A 12,661-nucleotide genomic window follows, 5' to 3' on the forward strand; every position below is an offset into this window, starting at 1 on the left:
TTGACTGACCATTTTGGTGACGGAATCCCGGATGGAAATCCCATTCCTCTTTTGAGTCATACGTAGTTTGTTACTAGCAGCCGGAGATGTGAAAGTATCGAATGTGTCCAATAAATATTCACACGAAAAAGCATACCCAGAGAGAGGTCAGCTGTGAGAATTCCTGGAAGTTTATGGATTTAAATCCAGGATATCTGACGTTAGAGATAAGCTTGCTCTAATTGCTTGAAGGTGAAAATGAAATTACTTGCATTATTATGTCCGTAACTATACATCAATTTTCACCGGATATGATGATTCAAGTTAGTCCGAAGTTAAGCGGAGAATCGCTGAACAAACCTTTTTCTCGTATTCTAGATTAACAGTGACACATACTTGGTCGTGCTTGGAAGTGAAACCTCAAAATGTAACACGTTAAACTTGACATGTTACCTCTACCTTAGCGTACTTTGGACTCATTAGACGTCGTAACTCAGCAACGTCAGGAATCCTCTTGGAACATATTAGTCATGCGTTTGTTCCGTATTCCGAATGCCAGGGTTGGAAGCCCAACTCTGATGATGGGATTTAATAAGTGTTTAAATCCGAGTCCAGCGCTGCGCTTCTCTCGTATGAACTGGCAAAAGTTAGCCAATAGGCACAATTGAAAAACAATTCAAACAAGAATGGTGTGGATGCACGAGACATCGTCTCGTGCATGTAGGAGACGAATATCTTCAAGTTGGAACCTTCTGATCCACAGGTCTTTCACTTTCTGTACTTGCCGACTGACACCTCCCCACAACCAGACTGGTTCGAATGCTGGAATTTAAATGATGAAACTAGTTGATCAGTAGAGCTATCCACAACTGATGTGGAAGAAGGAGCATCATAGCACTTAGTATATGCATTTATGATAACAATTTTGAATGAGTGTTTTATTGACCAATAACCTTACCCCAAAACACTTTCTGTGTTGCAACAAAACAGTCATCTCACCACAGCGCCAAAACACCGTAAGAGCGTGGGTATGGAGAAGAGACTCACATGTTGTGGATATCCGAGCTCATTACCAAAATGAACCGCACAATTCAAGAGAGAAGAAGCTATACCTTCAGCGCGTTTCCTGCTCTACCGGAGAGAATCCAGAGCAGGTGTCATCTGTCACAATTAGTGGTAAGTGTTTTTCGACGGCACCCTATTTTTCGTTGCAATAATCAAACACAGTAGATGCCGGATATTTTCACTCACTGTTTTTTGTCAGTGTTTTTCAAGTGGACTCTCGATCAATAAGACCCTTTTGTAAATTGACCAGCTCGCACGTTTGATTTTGACAGACATACCTTCGTAACTAAACCGGACATTATGGAGTATGCCAGCTTAACAACAAACCGAAAATCAGTTGTTTCCCAATTGTGACAAGTTGTATTTCAGAGTAGTGAAATCATCAAAGGCAGTTATGCATGCAGTGACTCCTTGGATTATGGCTGTGTACACTGTCTACTACTACGCTATATGTAGCTCTCCAAAGTGACGAATAATGACAACTTTCTATCTGATTTATGCGCCCGATGCACTGGGCAGTGAACTAATCAACGGATCATCGAGGTGTAGGCATTCTTTCGTCTATGAATATGCTTCCTGGGATAAAATATTAATTCTGACGACTAGTCACCCTTCTTACAAGGGTGGTTTCAACCACCGAGGGGGTTGTATTTAGGAGACAATTAGGAAAAGCGGGTCGTTCGGAATAGCTGTCCTGATAGTTAACGGCCAATCTCTATTTTCAAAGAATTTATCAGTGGAACGTTTTAACCGTAATATATGGCTCTGTGTTTAAATGCATCCATCGAATGAATCCAAGGAATTAACATGGATATCCATTCCATCATTGTTGTTAAATTTACCAGAAAGTGTCCAGTTAGAATGAGGCCCTCAACAGCATTACAATCCAAAATTTAATTTTCTAGATTTGAATTGGCTCATTTTGTCAATAGCCTGCAAGTATGCATACAAACCTGGCTGATCTCTAAACTCTTAGGCCTCATAAGAGCGTACATAGTTTGCATTCCAATTTGTTCTTTTACACAGGAGGAGGAGCTAAACGGAACGTCACCCATTAGTGTTGGAGCACTTCACCGAGGTTAAAATCCAGAGAAAACAAAGAAACTTTACGAGTATTTTGTTTTTTCAGTCTCTTAGTTCTCAAAAAATTATTTTGATGAAACTGTTTATATACATTTTTGGATGTCTGCCTATTCAATAGAAAAGCAGGATTGTCACAAGCTTTCCAAATTATGACATCAGTAAAACGCAGTGGTGGATAATTTGCTCTGATAGACCGTTTAAAACACATTCGGGGTTTAACTCAGAAAGTCTCACTGATCCATGGCATATTTTTCTACTAAAGGAGACGAATGTAAGCGGATTGTACGACAGGGAGAAGTAGAGTGTGAGAGAACCAAGGGCGGATTTGCTGTTCAGTTCACTGTGACAAATCCCTCGGCTTCTGACTCATACCATCTTTACGAAGTTATGGAAGACCAAGAATCGGATAGAGAATTGGCCAAATCGACGAGTGTTGTTCAAGGTCTACAAGCTGAGCTAGATGGTAAGTACTGTGAAGAACTGTAAAATCCTCGTTGTTTGCTTCCGTTTGGTATCATTTTCCTTTTATTTACGTTTTTTTTCAGCCCCACAAGGAAACCTAATCACAGGCTGATATTTTGTAGATTCGTAGGTTTTGTAGGACTGGAGCATGATGCTGCAGCATGCAGTGTCTTTGGGGTATGCTAACAGCTCGCACGATAAACAGAGTAATTTTCTTCTAGGACAGTTAATACCGGAGCAGCGATTATAGTGTTGAGTAACATATGACGGAATACTTCAACTGCTGTCATACTTTGGTATGAACTTATTGTTACAGACCGAAGCATTAAACAGGGAGCTGTCTGCCTAATGCGCCCGAATGAAATTGCTGGCAGAGTTTGTGATCTTCTGTGAGTGTTTACCATTGTGTGCAGGAAAGAGAACATCCATTTCTGTTGCGGTGGCCTACATGCTGTGTTAAATGGTGTTTTATTTGTTGTCAGCACCATATTGATGGTTGTCTTCATATCCGGACTTACAACACAGGAACTGTGAACCATTAGTATCTTCTTTTTGTGCTGAAACTATAAACGGTGTTTGCTCATTAAAAGAATAAAATGAAAAACTGTGATTTAAATGCCAAACGTTTGATCTATTTACCACCAACAGACTTATTCAGTCTCTCTTATGAGTAACACGTATTTAGGAGTGTGGTGTGTGATGTTTGCTGCTGGCATGATCACCTTGAGCCCAAAAAAGGGATTCATATTTTTAATATGGTTCGTATATTCCAATTTATACCCATCAGTCGAAATTGTGAGCATACTTAATTGAGCTGAGTGATATCAACAGACATACCTTAACATCTGATGTTCTCTTGGAATACTATCAATTCACTAACTTTACAGGTGAATGCTGGGTCTTTTACCAAGAACGGCAACAATAGTTTAACATTAGTTTTTAAGGCAACATCATGAAGAAAACCAGTTGAGTATAGATCCATCCGGAAACATGAATTTGGGTCGCGTTTCCTTTATAAGACTTTGACACTTCAAATGAACACATGGACAAAAGCTCATTGACATATGTCTGCATGTTGTGTTTTTGTGGTTGACGGCGGCAGTCGATGGCTAGACCATTAAAATTATATGTTTACTTTTCATCTTACTCAAGTGATTAGAGCGTGAATTCATTGACCGGAAGGTCAGCGGTTCGAATCCAACTTCTGCATCTCGACCTTCTATGTCTAGGTTTGCATAACCGGGCAGGGTTCCGCCCCGCGTGCTTCCTTCGGGTAGCATGGTAGATAAGCACCGGTGGGCCCTTACAGCTAAATGATTTTTCATCTGACTTAAGGACTGATTAAAAGAAGTTTCTTGTTGCAATGTAATTTGGAAAATCAGCTTGTACAATGGGACTCAGGAGTAGATTCGCCCTTTGAAATTTACGACCAGCATGCAAATTTTTCTTTGGGAGCTGTCTCGATGAACTTTACGTTGAGCGAAACATGTATGCAGACTTCTATTCACCATTTAAGGGTGCAAGTATGAGACCAATTGCGCACAAAGATTTGATCTAACTCTTTGTTGGATGAATTTCAGTGAAGATCTCCATATTACAGCACTATGTTTGCCCATTAGACAGTGTCTACGCTGAGGATGGAGAATTACCCTTAGTTTAACCGCTGAATACACCAGAGTAGTAGCTGCGTGTAAAACCTCTATACTTGAGTATTTACCTCAAGTGTTGTGCGTACCAGCATGAAGGTGACAAAGCTTCTATTTTGAGGATATCAGTGGAGTACTAAGGGAGTTTGTTGTCTGGGTTAAGACAATGCCATTGCGCACAAGCTTGCTTTACAGAGACGGTTTGGAATTCGGGATTTTCTTGAGGGCACAAGCTGAATACGTGTTTATTCTCATATATCGATATGATGGAAAAAATATGTCTTTTATCTTTTGCTCCAGCTACTGATATTCGAATAAAACTGGCCGGTATCAAAGCAGAATCAGAACCGGGCAGAACGCAGATGGTTGTGGTATTCACAATTCATTCAAAGGTGAGAATGGACCAGTCAGTTGATTTGCACTTGGATAGAAGGTGATGCTTAATGGAACACAAAAATGTATCTGTTAGGCATACATAGCCTGAAACTAGTTCAGTAGAATCCCTTTTCCATTCTTTAACCGGGCCAACTTCTAAGTACTCAAAATTCTGAAAGCTCTCGTGTAGCTGATGGTTTGTGGAGCATACAACCTTTCGGAAGAATGCAAAAATTAACCCTTTGTAGTACAAGGCGAATGTCAGCCCTACAGAGCTTTCACATTATTGTTTGGCTTACAGGGATTTTCCATTTAATACCTTCCAGTTGATTGTTGTCCGTCCGTTACCTCAAGCCACGAATAACTCACGGGATCCATATGCGGAAAGCAAATAGTAGGCGTTGTGTTTTTAAGAAACATATCAGCGGTATTGGTCCAAACTTTGATCTCTACCTTAAAAATGGTACCTCTGAATCGTCGGTTGAGTGAGTGACATTTTGTTGCCGCTTGTGTCATCCTCTGCCAGCAAATAACATAAAGGTTATTCAAATTACGTATTTGGAAATTGCCTAAATATTGTATCGTATATTCTTCCCGTTTGAAGATTAAAAATTTTCACTGACATCTTCAACCATCGCAGGATTGCTTCTGAACTTTATTCTAGAAAAGAGATGGCAGTGGTTTACTCCGGATAGGGTTACTGTGCAACATTTACGCAGAGAGATTTTAATCGGTTTGAACCACCATTTTTGTGGAATTATGTGAGTGCAGGTCTACTCTTGCTCATATTTTCAGGTGTCGGTAGGAATGGGAATACTTATGAATAAATGAAGTAAAGCGAATTTCCGGATCATGCGAAACCTTAAGCAGGTCCCATCTTGCCACAATAAGATGCAATTAATTTCATCCGCAACTTTTCCTGTACGTGCAGTTTGCTTAATTTCCACAATTACTCTAATTCAGTTAATCACAGATAACAGTGCGTGCCATCCAACCTTCGTGAAGCTTCAGCCGTCGTGGCCAGTGTCCGAGAAACTGGAGCAACAATTGGGGTCGAACCAAACTCAGTTCACTGTGGACGTTCCAAACGACCAGCAATTGCTTACTTTTGATCTGGAGGTTCGCATAGAAGGCGGTGATGCTTCTGGAAGTGATATAACTACGAAACGAACTTTGCAGTTGTTGAATCCACGTAGGTAGTTTGACGTGTATCATTAAACTGTCAGTAAGCAGGTCACAACTAGCACGCCCCGATATAGAGCTTCTAAGAATGAATCAGGGTTTCCTAGGAATTTTTCAGGCCTTGTTGCGATTTGACACATTTAAACATTTTTATGCTCACTCATGAGTGAACGGTTCCCTAAAGCTGCTGATGTGAAGTCCAGAGAGAGGAGCGTAAAGCTTTTAGAGCGCATTCATTTATCACTTAAAGTTTACGCGTTCGCCCGATTATCCGAACTGCACTTTACCGTAAACAGTAGTTTGCACTTTTGTAGGCATTGAGAGTTTGTACCAGTATTAGGGAAACTTACTGAGTCCACTTTTGTTACATACTTTTTAAACTCGTTTTTCTACCCGCTATTTCTTCTTTGGATTATACATCCATACTTTTTGTTTTAAACAAGGCCATTTAAAACTAGATTTAAAGCTGGACACCCAAGAAGAGACTGTTACATGGACGTCACTTCCGGAGTCAATCACCGAGGTTCTAGACAAATTTAACGTGAAAATGTGGAGTACAAATAAGGTTTGTGGTATTCGTGAGGAACAAACACCACCGAGAGTTGACCGACCCATTGGTAAGTGACACCGGTCAGTTTCCGTTTTGATAGAAGTCATCGGATTTTAGTTCTGTTATTAGTCCAGACAAGGTTTACGTCTGGAAGATCACCAAATACTCACAGGGTGCATTCCATAGAGCTTCAAACGCAATAATATTAACATAATTAAAGGAAAAGATCTTGCCGAGTGTAACTAGCGTTAACCCTAAATGTCTGGCTTTGACGCACTTAAGCTGGCGAAATCTGTGTACACATGTTTATTGTAGTTGCAGCTGCCTTTTGATCGACGTTCCGAATTCATTCGCCATCGAGACAGTCGGGTTCAGAACCGCCTTGTTAGAACACCGAAAAATCCATTAGCATATGATACAGCCACCAAACGTCTGATTCCTTTGCCTCCACATCTGCATACCGGGAAATGGCGCACTCAGGATGATGTGAATCTTTTGCAAACTTGTTTACAGTGGTTTTGTGCCTGCCGAGCGAAACAAATAATCATCACATTTGTCTTGTCCGCGTAGACTACCAGCCCTCTTACCGGTGCTGAAACCCTTACTTCGGAAATAAAATTGTCCGCACTTCAGACTTTGCTTGCTCGCAGATTGCAATGCGATCTAGAGAAACCGGTGGCTCGTGTTAGTCAACGGCTGATTGTTAAAATGCACCTTCGTGTATTTTTCGTTTGGCGCAATGATTTAACTGCCGGATACTGCTTTGCAGCACCCAGAAGCATTTTCTTTCCAGCAACACTCACGTATCCTGACATCAGTGATTCCGAAGTTGACATCTTAATCTCACAAATCCCTTGATTATCCTTTGTAGAGGTACTAAGTAAGACTCAGCGAAAGCAGGTCTGAAGTAAAACGCTCTACTGCAGAGTCGTAAAGATTGCACGCTGTGCATAATTTTTCCTCACTAAAGATTTGGTCTGTTTCTTGTGGACAATAAGCAACTGTTTTTCTGACTTCCGGGTTGCTAGGGCGCGTTTGTAAGCTCAAAGCACCCGGGTTTGGTTGAATTTCTAAAGTGCCAGGTTACCAAAATTAGCATACGAGTTTCCAAAAGTCCATATTTATGAGTCAAATACTTGAATATAGGGTATAAAAATAGGTCATTTTTGGTTTTTATTGTCTTTGAGACACCGATTAATCGCCAAAGGTGCTAGCCTAAATAGAGGCACATCTTAAAACAAACTTGATATTGGTGGTTTCACACGACCCCACAAAATTGGCAGCCCTTGATCGGATCCATAGTATGGCTTATCCAGAGGAGAAAAATCTAAATTACTTAAAAGCTTATGGGCCTGAATGCTAAAGTGACCTGCTTGTAACGACAGGGGCACCTCACAATTTCGAATCAACACACCAAAAGTCTTATCGTTGTTATAGGAATAGCACTGTATCCACTCTTGGTCCCTTAAAGTTTTACCAGTAAACCGGTCTCATTAATCTTATCGTTTTAAAATTTTGTCGGCTGTATCAGGCTTGCCGGGAACGTTCAGTGGAGGCAATCTATTCCAGGTATCAAAATTTATCTCACTTCTGAACAAGTGTTCCAAGCTTAGGCTGAGTTTAATGAAAGCGTCTTGTTGCCATGTTTTGCTTTGCCTCACTTGCTGCGCGTGCTTGCTACTGGCATTTTATTTTGTCCAATCCGAGAAAGTGGCCTTTCTCAAGAATCGGTGTTTTTATTCTTCGGTGCATCCATAGTTATGTTTATTCTACCTCCACTTGCACAGCGAACACTCAAATGCACGAAATGGTAGAGCAAAGAATCTTTAATGAACGTGACTCCATTAAACTGAAAGAGCACCAAATAGTTCTGATTTAATATAAACATCATAACAGGGGAAATTACATTTTTCCACCCTGAGTTAATAAACCACACGCTGAAGTATACATTTTCAAACGCTTCGTTCATTCAAACAGGTCTTTTGTTGGTGATAGTGTAAAACTGCACGCTAATCAACAGGAGAAATATTTTATTTGGACCAGGCCAGAGCTGTGTGAGATGGATACTGCAGATAATTTTCAGAAAGGCTGGAGCACCTGGGCAATGCTTACCATTGTTTAAACATATTAATTCCACTCACACAATAGAGTCCAAAGTAAAATCCCAATTGTTCATGGCTAAAAGATGACGTCTCAGGAATCGTTCTGAAAATCAAAACATGGCATATTCCCGATATGAGTTTCAGCAATCAAACGTCACACTCAAGTGACTGATTGGAAGTTTCAATAGGGTACAATAAGACGGCTAATAATGTCACGCACCCTTTAGGTTTGTACGTCTCCTGTGATGTCCCACGCCATTTGGCTGATCAAACAAAGCTATCAAAGGGATGTCTTGCTTTGCCGGCGTACTATTTATACTTTGCAAGTATAAAGTTCGTCTACTGGATTACTAAAATAGACTTAAAATCGTCCTCTGATTATTATCATGGAATTCTCAGCTTTGAGGTTCCACTGTGCCGTTTGGAGGTGAAAATTTCATCTAGAGAGAGGATTTATACTGACTGTTCAGAACAGACTTTTGTATATATTCACCTATCTATTCCGGGCCCAAAAATGTGTTGCATTTTCAAGGACGTTCAGAGTGAGGTAGTATGGGTGAGTTTGCCAGCATTTGCATTCATAATTTACATAGGTGCAGCCTCTGTTAATTTGACCATCGGCGCTTTTTGTCAATGCTATCAGTCACGTTCCTGCCCTAAGAAAGTTGTCTAAGTGGGTCGTCACGTCTACGCACACGTTCACAAGCCCACATTTAGTGTTACATATCCAAATCAACAGTCTTGTTTGCACACTTTGGTGATTAGTTGTGGTTTTCTCTAGTGTATAAAGGGCTAATTAACAACGGGTTTTACAAATTCTTTGTTTTAACGAAAGGAGATGCCGTTTGGTTGCGATGAATAGGAGATACAATCTACAGACCCTGATGGATTTCCAATTAAGGGAAAATTGTTTGCATGCTGTGGAACGCTTTTCGGCAGCACATCTGATCTCACTGGGTTTTTCAGCGTGTTTTGATTAAAACTGGATGCAGAGATGATCGATATGCTGGTTGGTGGAGCATAAAAACAACTATTGTCCTTTAAAACTGCACAAGTCTACTTTGCCAGATTAGATCTCTTATTACGACAAACAGTAACACGCTAACAGAGTTATGGTTTGTTCATGCTTCACTCAACCTACAAGGTTCTGTCACAGGTTGAAATGAATTATACAAAAGTTGAACACTGCTTGTTTTTTCAGCTGGATAGAATGAGCAATTTATGCAATCACATTGTAAAGCTCAGTGTGCTTGGAAAACTTCATGTCCGATTCTTATTGACAGCTGAAGAAAAAAGGTGGACAGAATAAAACATTTCACATGTAAAATCTTGAGGTGTATGAAGATTCGCAATCATTGCTGTTAGCTTTTTCAACTGTAAACTGTTTATAAAATACGCGTAGGCTGGAGTTGCAACAGTTTGTTCCAACAATGCTGTGGAAAATAAGAATATGACTGCTACACATTCGGGGCCATTGGGATGAAATAACAGAATTAAACTATAGATTATTTCACAGACAATCAGAGTGGAAATACCGAATTTCCTAGTAAGATAAGAAAATGAACAATTAGTGAGTCATACCATCGTCTATTGAGCACGCTGTATTGTGTGGTAACTTCAAATTCCGAAAAGCCACCTGATTCAAACCATTTCAGCACTAACTCATAACTCACAGAATATTGTGTAAATTTTGCTTCAAGTTGTCCTTATTTTCTTATTTGTATTATATTTTGAACCCCCAATTTCACTTGATGCTGGTAAATCCATGGTTACTTACAACGATCATTAGGTTTGTATGTTACTTATAGCGCTCCATCTGGTTCCCAAAATTTCTAGACTTAATGAAACTGACAGCTGCTTGGCCCAATAAAAACCAGTAATATAGCTTAAGTATCACTTATACACTTGTTAGTGCTACAGCAACTGCGTTACCAGAAAAGTGATGTCCCATTTGTTTGTTGTTTGTGCTAATTGTTATTGTGCTAATTCCTGTCACTAATAGCTTTTATGGTGATTTACAGGAAAACTCACTGCTTTAGCAGGCCGAAAAATAATGCTTATTCATGTTGTCCAGTCAGTTTGAATAAGTTTGATTGCCCTCAGCACAAATTGTTTGTTTTCTTACATTCGTGCATCAATTAACAAAACAACATCTGCTTTCTGCATTAGTCTGGATGATTTGTCCGGTCAACTTCCACATGTCTGCTACCACCATACCACTCATCAATTTTGTTGAAAACAAGGTGGCGATGTGTTTCTAGTCTATTCGGTCCTTTGTCAGTAATTAGAGGATTCGTGTTTCACGCCAGTGAAAACACACATGCGGAGCTACAATTATTCCCGGATGTGCGTTATTCCTTGGTTTAGATGACACCACAATTCTAATCAATATTCATCAGTGTATGAATTAGGTGGATGAATAATATAACTAAAATATTCTCGCCTTCACTCCTCGTGGTCGAAAAGTTGAGCTGTTTCATTTAATATATTGGCTGTGCAATCTATGGTAAAACTTCCTTAATGGAGGTTTCATTGTGCACACGCATGTTTTTTAGAGTTGGGATGGTTTTTAAAACTGGAATTTGGGTGTCCTTTACTTGCAAGTTTGATTACTGATGCCCTAACTGGAGACCAAAAGTCAAACCGTCTTCAAGCAGGCTGCAAAGTAAGCATAATTACTGATGCCACGACGTATTCAAAATAAGACGGCAAAATGTAGTTTCATGAATACATTTCAGGTCGTAGTATGCGGTCAAACCATTTTGTTTGAGTAAAATAATGCGTCGATTTTTTTCAGCCCGATTTCATATTATTCAACTTATACTTTCACATTTGGAGCTCAGTTTCTCCTAACACTGTGTGACGGATATGCTGCCTGCTTTTGCCAAGATTTCACATGTTTACTATCTTCCAACCTTTTTGTTAACAACTTGCCGTAGGTACTTAAACTTTATTCAGTTCTGATTAATTTCACTCGAAGATTTTTTCTCGTAACTGACCCTTAGCTCTTGCTCCAGTAACCCATAACTATTTAAATTACAGTATTCCACTACCAGCTTGGCAGCAAACAGTCCGTTTACTGAGTCCAACGAAAAATAGATAAATCAAGGTGATTCTTGTCTAGGTTCATGTAGAGCACAGAAAACGAAGTGACCAAACGTTATTTACATTAATTTGGCTTTTTGAGGGACGTCCAGGTGGCAGACCGTTCCAGATGTTCGATTTTGGACTGTAGGATATCTGCTACGAAAACAGGTACATGCACATACTGTTGCGTTATATTCGGCAAAATCTACTCCACCCGTTCTGAACTAAATGCAGGCCATTGAAGTTGCGATACTTTAAGAAGAGGAGAACACCTATGAACCAATTTAACTATATTCCCCACAAAAGAGTGGTTTTTGATGTAAAACTGCGATTTTATTGACCGAATTTCCAAGTTTGTGTAGGATTAAATTATGCGTAGGAGAAATATTTCTAAAACAACAAGTGCCGTATTACTAAATTTAAAGGATTATATCTACATGTTGTGTCAATCCTATCATTTGTTTACTCGCATGTAAAACGGAAAAAAGGCGTAATGAAGTAACCGTCACCGATCCCGGTTATTTATATCGTATTGGTTGAAGGAACGCAATATGCCCTACGCATCATAAGCAGCACAATTTTTCTATTCTTTCTACCGAAAAAACAATAGTTACTGTCAGTCACACACGCGACAGTTTTGGAAGTATCTTGTTTCGTCCTCCATTCACCACTGAGAGTTATCTCGTTCACCTGGTACGTCCGGACATCCACATTAGTTTCACTCCACAGGTCCTCACCTGCCACAATTGTTTCAATAAAGTGTAGCTAATTTACATCTCTTTAAAGACAAAAAGTTAGTTTTTAGACCAATAAATGATTAGGTTGTTGCTTCCGTTCCTATCCTGGAACCAGATCGCTCCACAATTAACAAACACGACCTGGCAAAAAAATCTGTGCAAAGAGCATGTAATTATACACACCAGATTGGTGAATACCTGTGTATTGCAGCTATTATTTTCCCCCACTCAATGGCTTGGTAAAACCACATTTTTCCTCGTCGATTAAAAAATTAATTTATACCAACAGCCGTTTTGGTTGACAAATAAATTAACACTACTGGTGTCAGGCGCCATAGCAGTAGTTTCACTCATACAGTGACAGGTGACAGGTAGATTCCACGTGTGCCACGC

The 12,661-nt window shown here is 39.8% G+C and overlaps 1 protein-coding gene across 1 annotated transcript in view; it reads left to right on the forward strand.

Annotated features, from left to right (window-relative positions):
- T265_12484 (hypothetical protein) overlaps window positions 1-12,661 on the forward strand; it is a gene marked incomplete at both ends in the record, with an annotated part of 86,671 nt that overhangs the window by 49,378 nt on the left and 24,632 nt on the right. Inside the window, 5 exons of the mRNA XM_009164008.1 lie at window positions 970-1,155; window positions 2,390-2,590; window positions 4,536-4,627; window positions 5,574-5,802; window positions 6,236-6,409. Coding sequence (XP_009162272.1) covers window positions 970-1,155; window positions 2,390-2,590; window positions 4,536-4,627; window positions 5,574-5,802; window positions 6,236-6,409 — 882 coding nt within the window. The remainder of the gene's footprint in view (window positions 1-969; window positions 1,156-2,389; window positions 2,591-4,535; window positions 4,628-5,573; window positions 5,803-6,235; window positions 6,410-12,661) is intronic.

Source organism: Opisthorchis viverrini (assembly GCF_000715545.1).
Source record: "Opisthorchis viverrini unplaced genomic scaffold opera_v5_2, whole genome shotgun sequence".
Taxonomy (NCBI): domain Eukaryota; kingdom Metazoa; phylum Platyhelminthes; class Trematoda; order Opisthorchiida; family Opisthorchiidae; genus Opisthorchis; species Opisthorchis viverrini.